This window comes from Suillus discolor, assembly GCF_016758755.1.
Source record: "Suillus discolor strain FC423 chromosome Unknown F5147scaffold_23, whole genome shotgun sequence".
NCBI classification, from domain to species: Eukaryota; Fungi; Basidiomycota; class Agaricomycetes; order Boletales; family Suillaceae; genus Suillus; species Suillus discolor.
Window position 1 is genome coordinate 463,046 of NW_024541270.1, and position 20,563 is coordinate 483,608.

The following is a 20,563-nucleotide window of genomic DNA, read 5'->3' on the forward strand; positions in this document are numbered from 1 at the left end:
GTCTAGATGGTGCTCAACCGTATCTACGTTTAGTCGTCTTTACGTTCAACCGTTCGACGTACGTCCATTCTCTACATAATAATTATCCAGTGCGCATGACTTGCGAGAAGATACGAGTATGCCTAAAGACTGTGCACTAGTTGGCTACCACACCCCCACCCTGCTGTGCGCATTGGTCACTCAAATAAGATGGTATCTGTAACTGCTGGATTTGGCCCGGCAGATCCGCAAACTGCATCAGCAGCCCTGCAGCCATGTGCCAGCCAATGTGACAGTGGAACGCCCAGAGCCCTGGGTTGTCAGTGATGAAGCGGATGGCGACCCAGCCGTAGCCGGGAAGAGTCAATGTGTCGCGTCTCGGCGGGTTGGTTGTACTGAGTTGTGACACCCCAGATGTGTAGCTGCCATCACCTTCACCGAGAATCCAAAATACGTGCCCATGAAGATGGAATCTACACAGGGTGTCAGTCAAAAGAGACTAGGACTAGTGCATAACCAATGGCACATACGGGTGGCTAGCATCATCGTAGTTATTCAGGATTAAGTCAAAGACAGTGATATTATCGTTGACGACGACAAGTTGGTTTGAGTCGAAGGTAGTCTGAATCCCGGCCTTTGACATCTGCAGCAAGGTAGGGTTTGTAGTATCAGACAGCCAACTCGTGCTGTTCATGAATGCCAATGTTTGCGTCCCGCCAGATTGAATTGTTTGCTGAAAAGACATGAAGACTTGAACAACATCCGTGCTGTTGGGTGGGTCCATGGCAATTTGGGGTACGATCATTGTGCTGTTGAGATCGAGACAAAGGGCGGGGATTGCGTCCGACCAATCCTGGGTGTTCGGTGTCGTTGGCGAGGCACCGTATGTCATCGTAGCCAGCACCATCGTGTTGAGATTGGGATTGCTGAGTTTGTAGCAAGAACTCTGCATCTCTCCACGTACATTGTACGATCCTGCCGTTTGATTTGTCGTCAGGATAACAGAGTAGCGCTGTGCGACGTGTATAGGGACGCGGTGCACGTTCACAGGTTCAATAGATATCCCATCTGCTTCAACAACGCTCAGCACGTGCGAGTCCACGCTAAACATGAACTCTGTCAGTGTGCCCATATTGATGATACGGAGCCGATAGCTCAAATTTGGTTCAAGATCAAATGAGGAACCGTTCATCTTGCCGTTGATGAGACCGCTGTCCGGAGGAGGTTCTGCTCCAGGATTGACTCCACCATAGTTAGAGCCATCAATCCCAGCGGAGCTCAAGTACTGAGTGAGCAATCCGGAAGACATCACATCATACCAATCTAAAAGAGAGCTTCCCTGAGAATACAGACAAAAACAAAATAATGATACGAACCCGAAAGTATGACAAGCGCGTCGCGGTCGTATTGGCCAAAAATAGGCTCACTGGGAGAGTGAATTACAAGCGGTCCGTAAATGCCGTCTGTGTACCTTGTTTTATTTGCGTTAGTCTCAAAAAAGAAATCGCCAATGTGCTGCATATGCTTACTGTGTAGACGCATGAGCATGATACCAGAACGTGCCGTACTGGCTCGGATTAATGGTGAAACGATAGGCTAAATAAGTTAGACTCATGGAACGTGGTCACAAGAAGCAAACGTACTGAAATTCATTCCCGGAGGAATAGGGCACTGAGTAATACCGTTGGTGCCATCCATGTAGTTGGTCCCGTTTTGAAGTTGACCATGCCAATGAATAGTGGTGCCGTTGGGTAATTGATTGAAAACGTTAACCACAAGCTCATCACCGCTGTTCACCTCAACAAGAGGGCCAGGGAATTGGTCTGAAATTCCGAAGTCAGTGGGATCATCATCATGTATGGAGTAACGCAACATACTGTTCACCACTAACATAGTTCTCTCGAAACCATTGGGTGAACCTGTTGCTTCAGATATGACGAATTCGTAGTATCTGGTTGTCGTTATATTCGTGACAACAAAATTCTGATCCAGGAGAAACGAAGAGTTTGTCGTGACGTAGCTCATATTCGACGTCTTCTTCAGTCCCAATCCGAGCCCTAAACCAAGAGCCAAAGCAAGCACGACCACAATGGTGCCAGCTATACCAGTGATTACGAATAACTTTCGACGACCTATTGAAAACTCTAGTTGAATTCAAATCAAACAGGTGTGACGCAAGTCCACGAACCACTTCGTCTGATGGGTGTGATGCGGGTCTCTTTTAAAGCCAGACCCTCATGGTCGCCCGAGCTACCCTCCTTCGAGAGCGAGAACAGGGTAGACATCGTGAAAAAAGATGTTGTCCCAGAGGCGCTAATCCGCTCTATATGGGCTTGAGACTCGTCGATGCACGTTCGTATGGATTATTGATATGAATTTGACAGGCATGAATTAGTGGTAAAGATATCCATCTGTGGGATTATGAAGGATGACCCAATTTATAACGTTCGCACGTCCATGCGCATAGTCCGACATCTGCCATGGTGGGAAGCAAGTAGGAAGATCCAATATTTGTGTCCGCTTGACCTTGGACTCCTGGAGAAAGGTGGGCGCCGCGGCAAGCTTTCTGCAAATTTGAATGCCCTCCTTACGTACAAACCCGATGATCAAACACGTGAAATTACGGCACCGACTCGGATTCACTTCAACTTTACCACTTTTCTGATACGAATGCACCCTCAATTGAAATATATGTACATCATCGACAGTGCCAGCATCAACTTATTTGCCTATCTTCGACTGGCGAGGTCACAGAGATACACCTGAGCAGGTCTGATTACATCCGCTCATGTGTCTCACTGGCACCCCTTGTGTCTTCTCAATCCTCGTCAGGTCTGCGTTTTTAGCATGCACAGTGGCCCATGCGGAACCGACGGACACTTGCTGCTACTAGTGCTCTCATGGAACACGTATCAGAGTCATCCACGTGGTCACGTCACCAGAGCACATCTTTCAAGGTCTATATCTTTCCAACGCTTTTGACGCATCGACGCGTGTGTGACTCGTCTTGGAATTGTTACAGGTGTTTTCGCGTTGAATGAAACATGGTCCGGCACTAAAACTCTGACTTCAAGCGCCCCATTTTTTGCTATTTGTTCTGGAAACAAACCACCTTCGATGACGAGAGTCGCTGTTTCCACCTAATTGCGACCTAGAAGCTGAATTATTCAACAAGGGTTTCCGGAAGTTGGTGAGTAATCATGCGTTCTGTTAGCACATCACTCCGTTGTAATGGACCTGAAATTCTAACAGAATACAAGATGCCTTACAACCGAGCTGTGTTGGGGCATGACAGTCACTCGTAGCGGATGCCGCTACAGTCTACTTGCTAGACATCTTTGGGGAGATCCGATTAGGTCGAGTTGTTGCATAAGGATCTAGTGAGTAGAAGCAGTTGTTACAGCACGAGAAGGAACTTCAACTTCGTACCAGCTGCCAGATGTATCCGAAATTATGACATGAAGGGGACATGCTGTATCCGCTAGGAGCCATGATTATGGCCTCAGATATCCTGAATTACTAAAGTTCTTACGGTATGTCCGTATTATATTCTCTCAATTAAACTGCGCTGGCCCCATTATTTCATCAGATGGTTCGAGGGCCGCGCAAGTATAAAAAGCCTCGCGAATTTGACACATCGACAGGTGGTCACCCCCCTCGATTACGATCATGCAGCTCTCATTTATTTTCACGACACTCATGTCCTTTGTCGCTATTGTTGCGGCATATCCCACACCAAACTTGGGCACGAAACGTACTTGTGAGATTCATGCGTCAACCTAGTTAGTGAGAGTGATACTGATATGCTTGACAGCTTTGGCTAGACGCGAGGGGCTTGACTTTGACCTCACTCACTATTTGAACGCCAGGACGCCTGACGACATTAGTAATCCTCCTAAGTTTAAAGGTCCTGACGATCCTGACGACCCTGACGAGCCTAATTACTTTGACTAATGAGTGGCGATGAGCAGTGTGAGGACGTTGAATCGAGAAGTGTGAGGAATGTAGAGGAAAGGTACTGTTGTTTCTTTCTACCTTTTTCTGATATGTGACTTATCACTTTTCAGCTGTACGATAAAGGTGGACCGTAGGGGGTATTACAATGTCGTCAGTCACCAACTACAGCTTTTGTTTACAGAATACTTTCTTTGCGCTTCGCTTCCTATCTAAATTCCAGACTCATCGGAACCTTCGGCCAAGCTCGGTCATATGCCACAGCTTCCATAAATCATGATAGGCGTGTAACGCTAGTGGGATGTATATATTTTGAAGCGTTGACGTAGCAGTTGTACGAATATGTTTTTACCTGTCCCCGGCGCTCGTCTCCATTCATACCATGCCAGGGAGAGGACGAACAATGAAGTTACTGTGACTTTAGTATGGAATATAGGTTTTAGTTTTGAATTCCGCATTCAAGTCCAGCTGATATGGTGGAAATGGTACTAGGATCGACTGATACGAGAATATTTGCACCATATTGTCATTTCGCATTTATGTAGTCAAAATACAGTGATGATCTAACTAGAATCTAAAGATCGTATGACATTTCCACTGGTCCATCTGCATCAGTTTTAGCATTCTTCCTCCGAGTCAGACTCTCCGAGCATGATGTCGAGACATGCTCGCAAGCGATATCCAGCATCTTCCGAGTCCCTGTCTTCCATGGGAAACCCCCGCTCAGCACCGATCTCCTTCAGATAATCAAGTTGCAAGGCTGCAATTTGATAGGCAGCGAGATCATGACTATATGCAGCAACAGTGAAGTCTGCATCGTCTTCGAGCTGCTCGAAGGTACGTCCGACCAAAGCCCTTTCGAAAAAGGTAGCCTCTATCTTGTTCTCAACATATTGATCAGCATTGTCCCTTGAAATAGCTTGAAATAGCATTGCATGTTTCTCAGTTGACTCGAGCTCCCAAGCTGCGGCTAGAGCCCATAAACGTTTGCTTTCGACATCAGCTCACTTTGCAACGATAGCAGCGGAGACAGTGGCGTCAGACATATTCTTTATGCCTCTTTTGAAGATGTCTTTGCCCTGATACAATGCCGCTTGTCAATATGACATGACCTGCGGTATAGATAAGGCTAATACCTGTCGGACATCTACAAGACTAAGATCAGCCTCACCAGTGCGCTTCAAAAGGTTCTTCATCATAAAACGGTGTTCTAGAGCAGTGAGAACCTGCCCTCCTGGCTGAGCATGTTTTGCATAACAAGACATATAATGTGTTACCGGGGGGAGGCCCCTTGGAAGGGATTGAGTTGCATGTGGTAGGGCACCAATGGGAGATTCTTCGAATGATTGCTGATTAGAGTTTACACCTCCCATTATCTGATCATGATCATTGTCACAGCAAGGGCGATCAGAGACATGAGAAGCTTCGTCCTGCACAGATTGCTTGGCGAAGATATCAACAGGTGACCCCAACTCCATCTCACAATGAGCAGGATTAGGGAGTCCAGTGGGAGATGTAGAAACAACAGGGGAGGAGGACATGTTGGTATGCTCGTATCATTAGTGCAGGAGTTGGAGTTTTAACAACTGCAGCCCGACTTGCACTTGTATTCTCAAAGGTCATCTAACTTAGTTCTACTTAGGTTGGCGTGCTAAGTTGTAGATTTGTCTTTCCTCGACAATTGTAACGGTGCTCACGCACTAAGCCCCAAACTCCTCTTTCGTACAGTTATTCATTCTACTTATTCGTGTCATATACTACTGACTCGGATGGCTCACTTATATTCTTACTCGTTAGAACAGTTCGAACGGAAACCCTTCAAAGGTGAAGGCAACCGAAATGTAGTACATACTCTCCCTACATTGCGTCATCCATACTGAATGATCTGATCACGAGCCGCCCATGTTGGTCTATATAACCGCGAGCCTGCAAGAGATCAGCCGGTGGGTGCAGCGCACTCGTTATCAATCCGCTATACCCACCTCGACCAATTGCGGGTCAATGAGGTTAGAAGAGGGCCCCTTCATTTGACAGAGACCATGCATGGATGGGTGACCTTGTCCCTGGCGAAATCACCAGCGGGGCGGTCTCCAAATTCTGTTTGTTGTTACATACCCATCAGTCGCCGTTTGATCCTGCAGAGATCGTCGTGATTCGCCACCTCACGTGATTGACGAAGGTGCTCTCCGACAGCGCGTCCGAGTAAAATCTCTACTTGCCATCCGTCTGGGCATCGAGGGTGTCAAAGCTATTTTTATGGACCATATTTCGTTACTGGGTCGAAAGACAGCGAAAACCCATGGGCAATCCTCAAGCCAGAGATCTTTTCAATACTTATGGAGCATTTTTCTGTCAGTTTGCCACTTTTCCGGTCGGAAGAAGACAAACAAGCTGCCGGCCCTCAGGACACTCGGATTCTTGACACAGACTCTGAGTCGGTATCAAAGAGCTGCTCGAAACTCGTGTCCGTCTAGCGATTATGGAGGACGGTGGTGATGTATAATACCGAGGGTTTAGTGACGAAGGCTTTGTGAAAGTTAAACCCACTCATCAAGGACACAGATACAGCAGTTGTGAAATATGAACACTGCAATCAGCTCGGTAAACAAAGACTGCGAAATCGTCTAGCATCGTACGAAGGGCTAGATGTCGCGAAGGTATAAGGCAGATTAGTGAGAGACGTTACGCAGGACCGCTTACTAGTGAAGGTCGAACCGAGTTTGGGTGAAAAGCCTGAATAAGAGTCAGGGTCATAAATGGGGCTTGGGCGCTTCAGCTGCACAGCCTATAATACTAGCTGTGAAATAATCACAGGGATGTCACATGTGAATGTACCAGCTGACTTGACCCAAACTCCCATCGTGGTGTCAAAATATATCATAGTAAGTGATGACTTTGGACTTGTGTAGAATGAAGGCTGAAATAGCGATGTGGTACTCGGTAGTTGATACTGAAGATCATGTCTTCATCCATCATTGGGATACAGGAGGCATCGAATATAACGCCCAGCCAGAAATTCGAAGGACACACGGGTTGGGTGACTGGGGCCATACATCTACCAGACGGACAGCGGATGCTGACTTGTTCAAGCGACGGCTCGCTGCGGGCGTGGAACTTGAAGAGTGGGAAACAGATAGGAGACGACTGGCGGGACGGAGATAGTGAAGTGCGAACGATAGCGTTGTCTCCGGATGGGATGAGAGTGGTTAGCGGCGGGAGTGTAGATGGCGCAGTGAAGTTGTGGGATATCGACACAGGTAAAGCCATCGCGAAATGGATGGGACATACAAAGGCGGTGTGGTCTGTGTGCTGGAGTCAAGATGGTCGGAGAATGGTGAGCGGATCCTATGATGGGACTGCAAGGCAGTGGGACGTGGAGAACGGAGAGACGATCCTCGGTCCAATCGAGACTGGGCACGAACACGTAGAGGCAGTTGTCTACTCACCGGACATGAGCATGTTCGCGACTGGTGGAGGCACTTTCTCGGTTTCTGATACCGAGCACCCAGTGAAAATCTGGGATGCAAAGACAAGCTTGCTTGTCGCAACTCTCAACGGACATACAGATTGGGTGTTTTGCCTGGCTTGGTCTCTGGATGGAAAAACGCTTATTTCCGGGTCAGTCGATTCCTCGATTAGGACATGGAATACAACAATCTGGACGCAACTCGCTGTGCTCAATGGGCACAGCAACGCTGTCTATGGCATTGCAATATCTCCAAATGGCCGCATCCTCGCAAGCGCGTCATACGATAACACAGCGCGATTGTGGAATATCGACAACGGCCAGCCCATCAGTTCGCCCCTCCACCATGCGAATTTCGTGAACCGTGTATCCTTTTCAGCAGATGAAAAGCTACTAGCCACTGGCTGCGATAACCATAACGCGTATACATGGGATATTTCTGCAATAGTAAGAGATGTTGGCCTCAACGACCTTCCTTTTGACCAGCACGACGAGTTGGTGCTCTCTGTACGTGATACTTTCGCAAATTGTTCTCATTGCACCCAAGCTCATGTATTCTAGGCTGAAGCTACACAACGTCCTGTGACTCCTGTCTGTCAAATAATTGACAAAATCTCAATTGGAGTACCCCAAGGTTTCACGCAGAAATCCAGCGGCGCAGCTCAAACCATGTCGTCTTCGCAACCCCATACTGCCGTCTCTACCTCCACCGTACCTCCCGTCGTCGCTAGTACAACTTCGAACATTAATCCTCATGCAATGATAAAAAGCGTCGGGTGTTGGACTCGTTTCTGGCACTCTATCTGTTGCACCTCCCCCGAGTATACCGACGGCCATCATTAATCTTTACCACGATCTTTCACGGATCCCATATGTTATCTTATTCCTAGTACATATACAATGGAGGTATACCGTTATTTATCGTATGCTTGATGTAATTATCGGGACCTCACGTGGAGCCCCGCACATAGGATTGCTTCTACGAAACGTTTCGTCTGTTCATATAGTAGGTGGTGGAGTCACGCGATAATATAAATCACCACTACATCGCAACTTCATCGACATCATAAGATGACATCGTAATGGAGACAAAGAGGGTCTGCTCGGTAATTGTACTTCAACTTGTGGAGTTCATGAATTTTTCAGGGATAGGCCAGTCTCGAGTTTCATTGTCCAATTACAGTGCACTTTCCAGACTCGCCGCCATGAACAATTATGATAGAGAGAGAAAATGTCCTTTCTGCCTGTCACAAACCATAAAAAAACCGTAAACTGCTGAGCAATGTCCATATCGGCAACGCCGACCCCTAGTGCAAATATAGTATACAAAAGTCTGCTTTGTAGTTGTAGTGAAATGACAAGACGATAGCAATAACAAGCAACGACCGAAGGTCACCGCTTGTAACAACATCCACGAGTGGTAGGTGACATCGTAAATGAATGTATCATCAAGGTGGTATGATTGAATCCACTAGACCGGCATCCCGCTTCGTGACCAGGCACGACTCACATTACTGGCGCCTTCGCGCTCACATCTGAGGCCTACTCAATGGATACTCGTCTTGATACGAATCCGCAGACTTGTAATCTTCATTGAGGGGAAGCACAAAGCCCGCAACAGCATAGATGATCACAACGGCATACTCCATGAGCATGTCCATTGCGAGGTAGATTTCCCACTGGCATTCGTCCGAAGTGATGTCAAATTGTTCCTGGTTTGCCCAAGATGCTGTGGATAGGACGCTGTAGAGCGTCCGAACGGCCAGGAATGGAAGTGTGATAGAGACAGCCTTCAAGAGCTGAAGATAAGGTGTAAGAAAATGAGTCGGATAGATGAAAGTGTTCCAAAAAGCTCACCCGCTTGTGATATCTCATAACAAAGCGAATCTGGGTCCATATGTAGAGGCAGATGCCGACAAGGATAATGTATAGGATGCAAAAGAGGATGACACCGGCCATGCACATCCTATACAAGTTTAAGTTAGAAATTGACACGCTGGAGATACCGATGATGGTAAGGACGAAAGCAGCCATGCCGAGGAGTTGAAGAAGGCGGAACTGTCTGTTATAGTATCTTGAAAAGCCATCAGGAGTTTGCAAGCTATGATGATGTTTAGCACATTCCGTCTAAAATGGCAATTGAATGAGCGTACATCGAGTGCAACAGACCCAGTGTGCAAAGCAACAGTGGGGATAGGCCAGATGATTGTAGGGCGTAGCTGCCAGATTGAAGTTTATCGCTACTAGTATTTGTTACGTACGCAGCTGTGAAACACAAAACACCACCCAATACTCGGACTGAAGGTATAGTAACAGGGTTAAAACTAACTTCAAAAATTCAAATAACTTACTGATGCTGAATACCAACAATAAGACCCACCCATCACCTCGTGATATGCTGTACTTGGCCACCAACTTGAAGGAAACTAACACTAAGGGAAAATATGTTACGACTGTCACTATTGCAAGGATCCAAGATTGGGTCATATTTCCTGGAAAAGTGGTGTCGAGGAAAGAGGAAGAATAAAAATATGGGAGATGATGGGACGGTTGCCAGACTTATCTGCCTTTTGTATGAAACCATGGAGGAGTACAAGGGGCAGTGACCCTGCCGTGTGCTGCCTCGTGTTCATCTCCAGAAAGGTAAACCTTCTGTTACGAATCAGACAGAAAGCTAGCAGCTGCAAGAAGCTGTGATATCCACATAGGTACTAATGCCGTCAACTGTTCTGATCTTTGAACTGTGAATGCTGTGACTCGGAAGTGTTCAGACTTTTTTCTAGAAGCAATCAAGACTCCCTTCTCGACAGAGGCTGTGTTGTACATATATTCGAGATCTAGTCGATGGGGAGGAATTCCGGGCGCAGTAAGCATCACCAAGTAGTCTCAGGTGCGTCGATAGGCAGTGCGTGGTTTGCTTCTTTAGATCTAGAATGTATAGTAATTACTAATCTTGCACGTTTTTCCCGCGGATAATCATTCTATATTTGAGTTACGGTAGTCATCAGGTAGTGTCCACAATTCATTGACAAATAGGTTTCGTGGCGAGAAAAACACGCTGGAGTAGACTGCGAGATCATCTAGCGTCGTACGAAGGGCAAAATTTCTCGAAGGCACACGGCAAATTCATGAGAGACATTGTGCAGGACTGTTCAGTGAAGGTGAAACCGAGTTCAAGTGAAAAGCCTGGGGTCAAACCAAAGTTTTGAAGTATTGGAATTGACAGTTGTAACGTGTAAGGCTTTGTTGATGATGTCAGCGCATCAGAGTATGCCGATGCAGGTATCATCTGCATCGCTGATATGTTTCATGATCACGGTAAGTTCTTGTTACCCTGCACCACTGGTCGGTCAGTAGTCCGATTAGCACTATAGGTGATAGGAAGCACATTCGGGCAGTTCTAATGAGGGAGACTATCCATCGATGAAGGTTGGATTATGATCATCAGTTGGCATGTAATGTTGCCAAATATGGGACAGAGTCGCATGACTGGCGCGAGAATGCAGATACCTAAGGCGCATAAGTATCAAGATCATGACTGAATGGCATAAGGGTCATTGAAAGGCCGGAGACATCAACGATAAAGTCCAGCCAGAAATTTGAAGGACACGCCAAATGGGTCGAAGGCGCCATACATTTGCAAGTCGGATGATTTGTTCAATAGATGGCTCGCTCCAGGTATGAAACTTGAAGAGTGGGAAACAGATTGGAGACGACTGGCGGGACGGAGACAGCGGAGTATTGATTTATTTCCCAACGGTGAGAAAGTGGTTAGCCCTTAGCGGGAATTTCTGGGGATGGTGGAGTGAGGTTGTGGGACATCGACGCAGGTAAAGTCATTGCAAAATGGATGGGACATACAAAAGCGGTGTGGTCAGTGTGCTGGAGTCGAGATGGTCAGCAAGTGGTGAGTGGATCTGGGGAGGGAGTGGGACGTGGAGAACGGAGAGAGAATCCTCAGTCCAATCGAGACTGCCGCAGCGTGCTCGCAGTCGTCTACTCGCCAGACACGACCATGTTCACGGTAACTTTTTATCGCAATCGATTCCTGATACCGAGTTCACAGTCAAAATCTGGGATGCGAAGACAGGCGAGCTTGAGGCTGGCTTGGACCCCAAGTTGGATCTCGGGGTCAGCCGATTCTTCGGACATGGAAATACAGTTACTACTTAAGCTTTAAGCTTCAAACTAGAAGTGCTTGAATCAATCTACGCTGAGGTGGGAGGTCTCAAGTTTAGGGCAAGCGGAGTCCCCCAGCTTCATGCACGGGGGACTCGGTCACGTTTTATTGCAGTCAAGAGTCGCGGAATACAAGAGATAGTAGAGAAACTCGCAGAAGAATGAAATAAGACTAAGTAGTCAATTTTTGAGGCTCGAGACGAAGCAGATTTGGGAAAGATGAGGAAAGATGAGCCTTGGTAGAGACGATACGAGCTGAGAAGCTCGGTAAGATGCTAAAGGGCTAGAGTTGTTTTTTTTTTTTCTCAAAATAGTCGAGGGACTATGCGAGTGCCATCGCGTGCGAGATAGAATAGACTGCGAGAAATGATAGAGTGCGAGATGTGTGACGTAGAGACCTGTGAAGGAGACGATTGTTTATGGCGCTCGTGCTGTGCCGTGCATGAGTGCATGCAAAACGAAGGGGTGCTGATGAATATACTTATTAAATTCATCCGATGACCACCTTCCTGCAGCTCGGATCAGATCCAGAGCCATACCTGCTGCCGCTAGAGCCGTGGCACCGCCTGCCCTCATGGAGTGCCCAGAGAACTCATTCCCACCGAAATGATGCAGACGTCGAAGGAACCACGATCGCGTAGGCACGATGCCAGCACTAGTTACCCATAGAGCAGGATGATGCAGGAATGAGGTGTCGTGTGCTGCTAAGTACTGCAGCACATGCAATCCATTGTCCGATTCAAGTGAGGTCGTCCAGTCCCAATGGTAACTTTTGATGAATGGGCTTGGATAGGCGACACTTACAACCTTGTAGTGTTCGTGATACCAGTGGGGACCGCCGTGCGTTGCGGACATCGGGATACAACAACTCGAGGTGATTAGCGATGCCAGACAGATAATTGTCGACAGAACGAGGTTCTATGTGGTGAGCGAGCCACACCACGTAATATGACAAGGTGTCTTGAGTGGGTTCAATGGGACGATGATGGAGTTGACAGAATGTGATATATGAGTTTAGGTGAGAATCATATGCTGACGAGGTCGAAGATTCGATAGCGAAGCCGAGTGCGATTGCGCGTTCTCGAAAGAGACACTCATCTGTCCAGGCTACCCGATGGGGCTGCCTGGACATAGATGTCAGTGGGATCATTTTTTGACTACCCCCAGTGCATTCCGAGGGGGCTTGAAGTCAAAGATCTGCACGTTCGGCGCAGATCGAAGCACACACTCGTTCTGAAAACGAGACAGTGCATCAGCGATAATGTTTGTGCGTCCACTAACATGTTCGACGCGCAAGTCCACATCATGCTCCATGAGCACATCCATAGCTGAAATCAAGATGGAGTTGTACTGGGGCTCCGCACGTAACGTGTTGAACATAGCAACGACATTTGTATTGTCGGTGTAGACAAGCATACGAGGAGGCACCTCTGGCATGTTCTGTATGGCGTGTATCGCCGAACAGACTGCCAAGGCCTCCATGAAGTATATCGTGTCAGTCGAGGTGAAATCCGGCAGAGGGGACTGACATGCGAAGTCTTCATCTGGGAACCAAAGACCAAGTCCAATCCCAGAAGTGTCGGTATATGCTACGACGACATCGTGTGACGAAGGACTGAAGTCCAGGGATTTGTAGAAGAGTAGACCCTGGGAGGAGTGCATATGGTCGGCCATCCAAAGAAGTTCACGAATAATGCTGGTATTAACGTGCAAGTGTCCAAAAGCTTCTGTCTTCCCCCAAATTTTGGCATACACGGCTGATAAGCCCGGTTTGAGACGCGGGAACACGTTGAAGCTCCACTCGCACCACCCAGCAAGCTGCTGATATTCACGCAGCGACCAACAATAGCCCTTTCCAGCGAAGAGACGCAACTGAGAGACAAGTGCAGCCTTCTTTTCCTCTGGCAGAGTTGCCGACATTGCGTTTGGGTCGATGTTGAAACCAATGATGGTCAGAGGAGATCCAAATAACTGCTTTGGGCGTTCGTGCGGTAAACCAATCTTGTCCCACATCTGCAGCAATTGAGTTTGCTTGGCAGGAAAGAAACACTGGTAAGGTGCATAGTAGAGTCACCTAGATGCTAACTCAAAGGAAAAGGAATCATCCATGTAAGTTTTGAGTGCATCAATCAGGGTCCAATGAATCGTGATCCAAGCGACTAGTGACATGAAAGAAATCCATACTTTGGGTGAGCCTCTACCTCCGAAGTTGTTATTACGATCAATGTAATGTTCTCCCCTCACGGTCAGAATCTGTTTGACTTGCCAGAGCGGATGCATAGGTAGTCTTCGGAACGCTTGTGAAACGTCGGACTTGAACATGACCAGCTCATCATCTGGGTGCAGCTCGCAATACTGAAGAAGGGAGGCGCCGAGCAAATGTAAGCCGTCGAGCTTGGTACCTTTGATGGATTCAGATTCAATCATAGAGTTAAGAGAAAAGTCGCCAGCAGTGTGGTCAACGACAAGACGCAGTTTGTCGGAGTTTGGTTTCGGGACTGTGTGCATAGGGACGCTGTACATCCCCGGTAAGAGATCCATTCTGAAGCTCTCGGACACACGTCCTTGATGGATCTCCTCTTGCAGTTGAGTCTCAATGAAAGCTAACTGGTCGTCGCTCTTGTGGCAAGTATGCATTGAGTTATCATTGATGGAAGGGTAAGAGTTGTCCGGCACGTCTGCCCAAGGCCAAAACCCTTGACATAGGGCACGACAGACTGAAACCATGAATGGTTGATTTGGATGATCGGCTAGGAAGGATTGGAACTTGTCCACGTTAATAGGACATACTATTTTGAATAACTCTGGCCTGTGTGAAACAGTCCGAGCAGCGTCACTGTCAGCAAGTTCTTTGGGAGCGTCTGGGACTGGATCAACGTATTCCATAGAACACGCTGTTGGACTGAAACTGGCGTCCAGCGGCGACCAAATCAATCCCCGACGGTGACGTGGTCATTTCAGGATGTCCCCACGCTCATTTGGCTCTTGAGTCCTTGACGTGTTTGCGTCTGCAAACATGTCCGTCCTGTTCGAATGAACAAATGTGCGCATATCTGCAAGAGGCGGCACTGCGTGTGCATTCTCCAGCATTCCACTTTCGACAGGGATCGTGCTTTCCAGTCGATCCTGATGAGCCTCCAGTACCGAGCTTCGAGTCTGACACATCATTGCATTGTCTTCCATCTGAGTTGAAGTGCGAGAAGATAAGGTCTTCAAATTCTCGAAAGTCCATGAGTTCGAGTCTGCACGAAGAGCCAACTCTATTCCTGACGGCTTTGTCAAAGCAAATGACTCGTCCATGGGCTGAGGTGTTTGCCTGTGAGAAATATTTTGAGATGAAGGCAAAGTATCCATTGAGCTCAGCCTCTCGATGAGGGAAAGCGAATTTGACGGCATCAGCTGTTTTATTCCATGCTGCGTACCAGTCCGAGTCTGTGGCAATTTTCCTGGATGCTGTCTCCGAGACGCCATATTTGATTTCAACTCCCCCGATAACCTCGGTTTGCTTGTCAACCGCTCAAGAAGAGGTAATGATGGTGTGGACAACGTCGAGGTTGACGCATTCTCCTCCGACGATTTCCGTCCAGCTGCTTTTATGGAATTCGGGAGTGTATTTGTGATACATGAGGTATCGTCGAACTTCCTTCTGGTCTTGTGACCAATTCTTGAGGATCTCATTGGTACGCTTGAGACTGGGTGAGAGCAGTTGGTACTTCCTACTTTTGACAGCAAGTTCAACGGATGAATAGTCGAGCTTGGATCGTTTGCGAGCAGGTTCTCCTGGCTCGTTTGATCCGGCTCTGCTCCTATTCTTTGGTATAGGGGCTTCTTCGTCGTCTTGTGCTGATTGGACCGAGCACTCTCTGACATTCCTATTGTGACCTCCGGTTCAGGTGAGCTCTGCTTCAACTTCATTAAGCATGTCGACGTAGGGTCCCGTGACGGATGAGACATGCAGTTCCGGTGTAGTAAATAACTCAGCTGATATGGTTTCAATGAGAGCAATGTTTGCCTCAATTTTTGAGGATCTAGAACGTCGGAAGTCGTTGACAATGGTGAGGCATGCCGTTGCCAAGACTTGTTGGGGTGTAACCTGCACATTAGAGTTGGTCTGGGATGTATCCCCTGCAGCAGATGATTCAGCAAATGTAGGTGTTCTTGAAGACTGGGTTTGTGACGTTGAGCCAGCATTTTGAGAGGACATGAATGAAGCGATCAAATTGAAGATTTAAATATCTAGCTTATAAGTTAGGCTGATAGTAATGGCAGGACCGAGCGATGACGGGATATCCCAGACTCATTAGAGAGCATATATATACCCAGCAGAGGGGCTTTGGATGTGTAAGCCGCTGGGGCTGAGTCACGAGGTTGGGTATGACCGGTGTCGCTAATTGATTCAACTAGGTCAAACAAGTTAAACCCCAATGAATTACATGATGTGGAGCGCTATGCTGTCTTTAAATGGCATATTGCAACACCTCCAATCGCCGAAACGGCCAGCCCATAAGTTCGCCAAATCGCCCCTCCAACATGCATGCATTGTTTTGTGGACCTGGTTTGTGTCCTTTTCAACAGGTGGAAAGATACTGGACACTGGCTGCAATGACACTAGTAGTGCCACAGCTCAGCTATGGTTTGCTCTGGTTCGGTATTTATGGCTATGCCAGAAGTTCGGCAACCCCCATGAGCCAAACCATTGATTCATCACTTGGTTCGACTCATTAGCTGTGTGAATCAGTTGCAACTTTCATAAGCCAAAAATCTATGAACTGCGGTTTGAACTGCTTTAAGCCAGCTTAAGCCAGTTCAAGCTGACATACAAACATGGCAGTTGGGTGCTTTTCTTGTCGTGTCTCATTGTCTCAGACTCTCAGTGTTGTTATATTTTTCTACTATTGTATACACCATGGATAAGGTCCCTGTTCGAGTTGATGGAAGGTTTAGGTTAGGAGACATTTTGGGATCTGGTTCATATGGTATGTTATCCACATAGTAAGTACTGGCTACATATTGATTCTGATTCAACATTTGGACCCTATTTAGCTGTCGTGTATCATGCATGGAACATCATCAAGGATGTTGCAGTTGCTGTTAAACTGGAACCCATCGCCCACTCATCTTCTGTGCAGCGCGAATACAATATTCTGAAACACCTTGAAGGCGGTGTTGGTATTCCCCGTGTCATTTGGTTCGGTAGGGAATCAATGTATCATGCTCTTGTTCTCGACCTCCTTGGGCCATCACTTCACAATCTCTTCCTCACCCATAACCGAAAATTCAGCCTTGACATGGTTGTAAATATAGGAGACCAGTTAGTCAGTCGGTGTGTAGGCTGTTGCATTTGCATATCGCTAATCCTTTTCCCAGCTTTCACGTCTCGAATATATCCACTCACATAATTATGTTCATGGTGATATTAAACCACAGAATGTTGTTGTGGGGCTTGGCGATTTGAAAGACACTGCCTTTATTATAGATTTTGGTATTGCGAAGGAATTCTGGAACACAGTGACCAGTCTCCATATACCATTTCGCCAAGGCCAACATCTCACTGGCACTCCGGCATTTGCTTCTATCAATACACACTTAGGAGTTGAACCGGGTTGTCGTGACGATCTCGAGTCGCTTACTTACATGTTGATATACTTCTTGCAGGGCTCCCTTCCATGGTTAACCAGCGATGAAGAAAAACTTTCCAGCTCTTCCATACTCGAGCGCAAAGTAGACACAACCATTGAAAATTTGTGCTGTGGCATTCCTGTCGAATTCGCAACAATTCTCATCTATACACGCTCTCTCGCATTTTCAGAAGGTCCTGATTATAATCACCTTCATTCATTGCTTCGTGTCCTTCGTTCTGCACCAACTGCGTGCATGCTGGGTTTAAACCAGCCTGATGTACCTGTTATCACTCCATCTTCCAGTGAATCCTGGGTAATCAAGGCAGCATCTCCATGCCCGCTGCCTTGCAGATCAACTCGCATGTGAGTAGTGCGCTTATGTTCCCACTTTATGAACTAACATAATTGCAAGTTTACGCCCGCGTAATGGCCTCCCATTGCATGTAACTACTTCCACTCCACGCTGTAAAAAGACTGGTCACTAGATCGTGACACTGTTGAATACCTGTACACTAGTGTACACTGCAGCATTATTTATTATTTGTACATGGTATGTGACGTAATAATAGCGCAGCACTTTCCATTAATATTAAGTTTTCTCCAATTCCCATGCAACACTTTTCACAACTCATGACTCATGAGGGCACCCATGGCGACTTTCTCAACCATCAGAATCTCCAGTTTACAACATAATAATGACTCAACGAATACTTATTGACGACCTGACTTTCAATCATACTTGAAGTTGAAAGGGTTGTGCCAACATGCTGCTCTCATTTCGCTTGTGGTTTGGGAGTCAGGAATCAATCAATCGGTTACTCAGTGCCGAGCCTTGTGTGAAGCATTCATGAGTTGTGAGTTGTGAGTTGTGAGTTGTGAGTTGTGAGTCTCATGCTAATTGTTCTTGGGGCTTTTCCATCAGGGACTTAGGATCACTACAGCATCAGCATGTTCTGGGGTTTCCCCAGATGAAGATATATTAGATCATCTTCACTGCCAGTACCACCAATATGCCTCCTCAATGCAAGAACAATTCTCGGGTTGCTGCCAGAGCCATTGGTGCTACTCCCATTGCTACACCTGTTTCTCCTATCCCTGTCGCTGCTCCTGTTGCACCTGTTCCTGTTGCTCCCACTTCCGCTGTTGCTCCCGTCGCTGCTGCAGTGAATGCAACTATCCTTCGTAATCCTCGAAGGCACCATCAGCTTCCTCTCAGATTTAGGCAGGACGATGGAGATAAAGGGGAATTCTTCAACCTTGAGAATGTCTCTGGGGATGAAGAAGATGAAGTGGTCGTCTCACCTGCACCCACAGTTAGACCTGCTGCAAGCCATAGCCCACTGCAGACCACTATGAATACGGTGAAGGTTCAACGATACAGCGAGGCACGAACAATGCTCCTGACTGTATCTATAATTGTTGTAAGGTCGCGCGTTGCCTAGTCTGCTATACTTGAGACGACAAGTGCGTTCGACCCTAAAGGGGAAGCGAGTGCAGCAAGGATCTAGAGGTATGCGCTGAAAGCGCTACTGGTTGGCCAATGCGAAGCGCGGGAAAGCGCAGGTGCGCGCGAGGCGCGGGAATGCGCGCGCGTGTATGCGGAATCAAGAGAGAGTAAGAGTGAGTTTGCTTAGGTGATGATATGATGTAAGACAAGAGAAGGGAGATGCGAGGTGTAAACAAATAGATTTCTACTATGTTCTGCTAGGTAAATAGTGGGTAGTAACCAGTAAGTCCTCTGTCGTTCTGGTGGGAGAGTAAGTGTCTTTGTAAGTATGTACTGCTGGCGCTTAAGTATGGCGCCTAAGCGCTGTCATGCGGAGCCGAAGCGCTACCGAGTAAGGTATGTAAAGATATATGTAAGTAAGGGTTCATGATAAAAATAAGGATGGAACGATAAGCAAATGTGAGAAATGGAAATATACGCACTAGGGAACTTGGTGGACAGTGGATGGATGCTTCCGGATGGCTGGCGCTATAGGGCGCTCAAGCGCGGGAAAGGTACGCGCGCATGGCGCGCGTTGCGCGGGAAAGCTGCGCCTCATATAGAGATAGCTGCGGGTAGCACACAGAGTGATGCTACAAGTTCGTGCCATGTACTCCCCAGTGAAAACTGCCATATTGCACAATGAGAGGCATGAGTCTCTACAACGGCCATGACTACTGCTATAACCGACCCTCTGGCCACTGGTGGCCGAGTAAAACCGCCTAAATCCTCTGCCAATATTCACTTCTTCTTCAGACAGGACCCTACCACTCATTGCAATATCTGCAAAGCCTGCGAGTGAGTATCTTGTCTGAAGTCTATCTTTTTTTCTGACATCCTTCGCCAGAAAAATTCACAATCTTGATGATACTTACCATATTGCATCATACATTTCTAGTACAAGCACGTCAACTCGTCGTGCACATGCCTTCACTGAGCATACCGACATTTACTTGGAGGAGGCAGAGCGCCAGCACTGGCATGTCCTCCACAAATCATCGCGATTGAAGACTTTTCTGGATGAAGGCTGGATGATCGCAACCATGCGTCAAAGGCTGAAGGATCCGGCTTACACACTAGACTCACTCGGTACTCCCCCCAGTCCTGGCTCACACCCTGGAACCAGCATGTCAGCTCCAGACAATGTATTGCCTGCGTTCACTTTGGACGAGATGCACAAACACATTGTGAAATTCATTATTGCTGACGATCAGGTGAGTTGATTCGCACTTTCTATGTGCTATGGTTGATAATTGTCTTCAGGCAATCAATATTATTGAATGCCCGGAATTTCGCCGCCTGATCCATCTTCTGCGACCATCGGTCAATGAGACTGATATATTCCATCGTACTAAAGCTCATGAATTGATCATTGATGCGTTCCATGAGTACTTCAATGCTTCGAAGAGGGATCTTGCGGTAGGTCTACAGTTGTCCAGAGCCCTACAAATGCCTTATGTTTTCAGGCCGCCCAGGGAAAAGTCTCATTCACATCTGACCTCTGGTCAGATTCAAACTTTCGCCCATTCATGGCCCTTACCGCCCACTGGATTGCTAGGGCAGACCGGAGTTCAACACTCATTTTGAGGGCAGCACTAATAGGCTTCCACCATGTTCCAGGAAGTCATACAGGTGAATTGTTAGCATCAGTAATATTGCATCTCCTTGATCGCACTGGTGTGACCGAAAAGGTCAGCATTTAACTGTACCATGTAACATGCTCTAACTTTGTTTAGACTGGTCATTTCACCTTGGACAACGCTGCAAACAATCAGGTTGCTATGCGAGAACTTTCGCAGAAACTGGAGTCTTGTGAGATCGATTTCCACCCCATCGACCGCAGAATACCATGTTTTCCTCACATCATCAATATATGTG

The 20,563-nt window shown here is 47.3% G+C and overlaps 9 protein-coding genes across 9 annotated transcripts; 2 read left to right on the forward strand and 7 right to left on the reverse strand.

Moving 5' to 3' along the window:
* Window positions 1–68: 68 nt before the first annotated feature.
* F5147DRAFT_149927 (multi-copper oxidase laccase-like protein) lies at window positions 69–2,574 on the reverse strand. The gene is made up of 7 exons (XM_041428288.1): window positions 2,168–2,574; window positions 1,857–2,111; window positions 1,623–1,802; window positions 1,509–1,575; window positions 1,356–1,450; window positions 510–1,302; window positions 69–452 (listed from the first exon to the last, which is right to left on the reverse strand). Exons 1-7 carry the CDS (start codon window positions 2,262–2,264, stop codon window positions 137–139), a joined length of 1,803 nt encoding a protein of 600 aa, XP_041293661.1. The 5' UTR covers window positions 2,265–2,574; the 3' UTR covers window positions 69–136.
* A 1,976-nt stretch (window positions 2,575–4,550) lies between these two features.
* F5147DRAFT_836641 (uncharacterized protein) lies at window positions 4,551–5,493 on the reverse strand (the record flags this gene model as incomplete). Its single annotated transcript, XM_041444014.1, has 3 exons — window positions 5,070–5,493; window positions 4,942–5,012; window positions 4,551–4,842 (listed from the first exon to the last, which is right to left on the reverse strand). The coding sequence occupies exons 1-3, from the start codon at window positions 5,472–5,474 to the stop codon at window positions 4,551–4,553; spliced, it is 768 nt and encodes a 255-aa protein (XP_041293662.1). The 5' UTR covers window positions 5,475–5,493.
* A 3,216-nt stretch (window positions 5,494–8,709) lies between these two features.
* On the reverse strand, window positions 8,710–10,296 carry F5147DRAFT_635140 (uncharacterized protein). Its single transcript, XM_041432881.1, has 4 exons — window positions 9,751–10,296; window positions 9,553–9,697; window positions 9,257–9,500; window positions 8,710–9,198 (listed from the first exon to the last, which is right to left on the reverse strand). Exons 1-4 carry the CDS (start codon window positions 9,884–9,886, stop codon window positions 8,929–8,931), a joined length of 795 nt encoding a protein of 264 aa, XP_041293663.1. The 5' UTR covers window positions 9,887–10,296; the 3' UTR covers window positions 8,710–8,928.
* A 1,574-nt stretch (window positions 10,297–11,870) lies between these two features.
* On the reverse strand, window positions 11,871–12,559 carry F5147DRAFT_692105 (uncharacterized protein). The gene is made up of 2 exons (XM_041437176.1): window positions 12,060–12,559; window positions 11,871–12,009 (listed from the first exon to the last, which is right to left on the reverse strand). The coding sequence occupies exons 1-2, from the start codon at window positions 12,431–12,433 to the stop codon at window positions 11,901–11,903; spliced, it is 483 nt and encodes a 160-aa protein (XP_041293664.1). The 5' UTR covers window positions 12,434–12,559; the 3' UTR covers window positions 11,871–11,900.
* A 183-nt stretch (window positions 12,560–12,742) lies between these two features.
* Window positions 12,743–13,141, reverse strand: F5147DRAFT_525650 (uncharacterized protein; the record flags this gene model as incomplete). Its single annotated transcript, XM_041429981.1, has 1 exon — window positions 12,743–13,141. A coding segment is annotated over one exon (399 nt), but the record flags the coding sequence as incomplete, so codon positions are not given.
* A 60-nt stretch (window positions 13,142–13,201) lies between these two features.
* Window positions 13,202–13,645, reverse strand: F5147DRAFT_550382 (uncharacterized protein; the record flags this gene model as incomplete). Its single annotated transcript, XM_041430396.1, has 1 exon — window positions 13,202–13,645. A coding segment is annotated over one exon (444 nt), but the record flags the coding sequence as incomplete, so codon positions are not given.
* An 885-nt stretch (window positions 13,646–14,530) lies between these two features.
* Window positions 14,531–15,782, reverse strand: F5147DRAFT_773006 (uncharacterized protein; the record flags this gene model as incomplete). Its single annotated transcript, XM_041441406.1, has 2 exons — window positions 14,531–15,478; window positions 15,531–15,782. The coding sequence occupies 2 exons, from the start codon at window positions 15,780–15,782 to the stop codon at window positions 14,531–14,533; spliced, it is 1,200 nt and encodes a 399-aa protein (XP_041293667.1).
* Window positions 15,783–16,484: 702 nt separating this feature from the next.
* Window positions 16,485–17,566, forward strand: F5147DRAFT_575835 (kinase-like domain-containing protein; the record flags this gene model as incomplete). The annotated part of the gene is made up of 3 exons (XM_041431293.1): window positions 16,485–16,554; window positions 16,622–16,893; window positions 16,946–17,566. 3 exons carry the CDS (start codon window positions 16,485–16,487, stop codon window positions 17,564–17,566), a joined length of 963 nt encoding a protein of 320 aa, XP_041293668.1.
* A 643-nt stretch (window positions 17,567–18,209) lies between these two features.
* Window positions 18,210–18,641, forward strand: F5147DRAFT_773008 (uncharacterized protein; the record flags this gene model as incomplete). The annotated part of the gene is made up of 1 exon (XM_041441407.1): window positions 18,210–18,641. One exon carries the CDS (start codon window positions 18,210–18,212, stop codon window positions 18,639–18,641), a length of 432 nt encoding a protein of 143 aa, XP_041293669.1.
* Window positions 18,642–20,563: the final 1,922 nt, after the last annotated feature.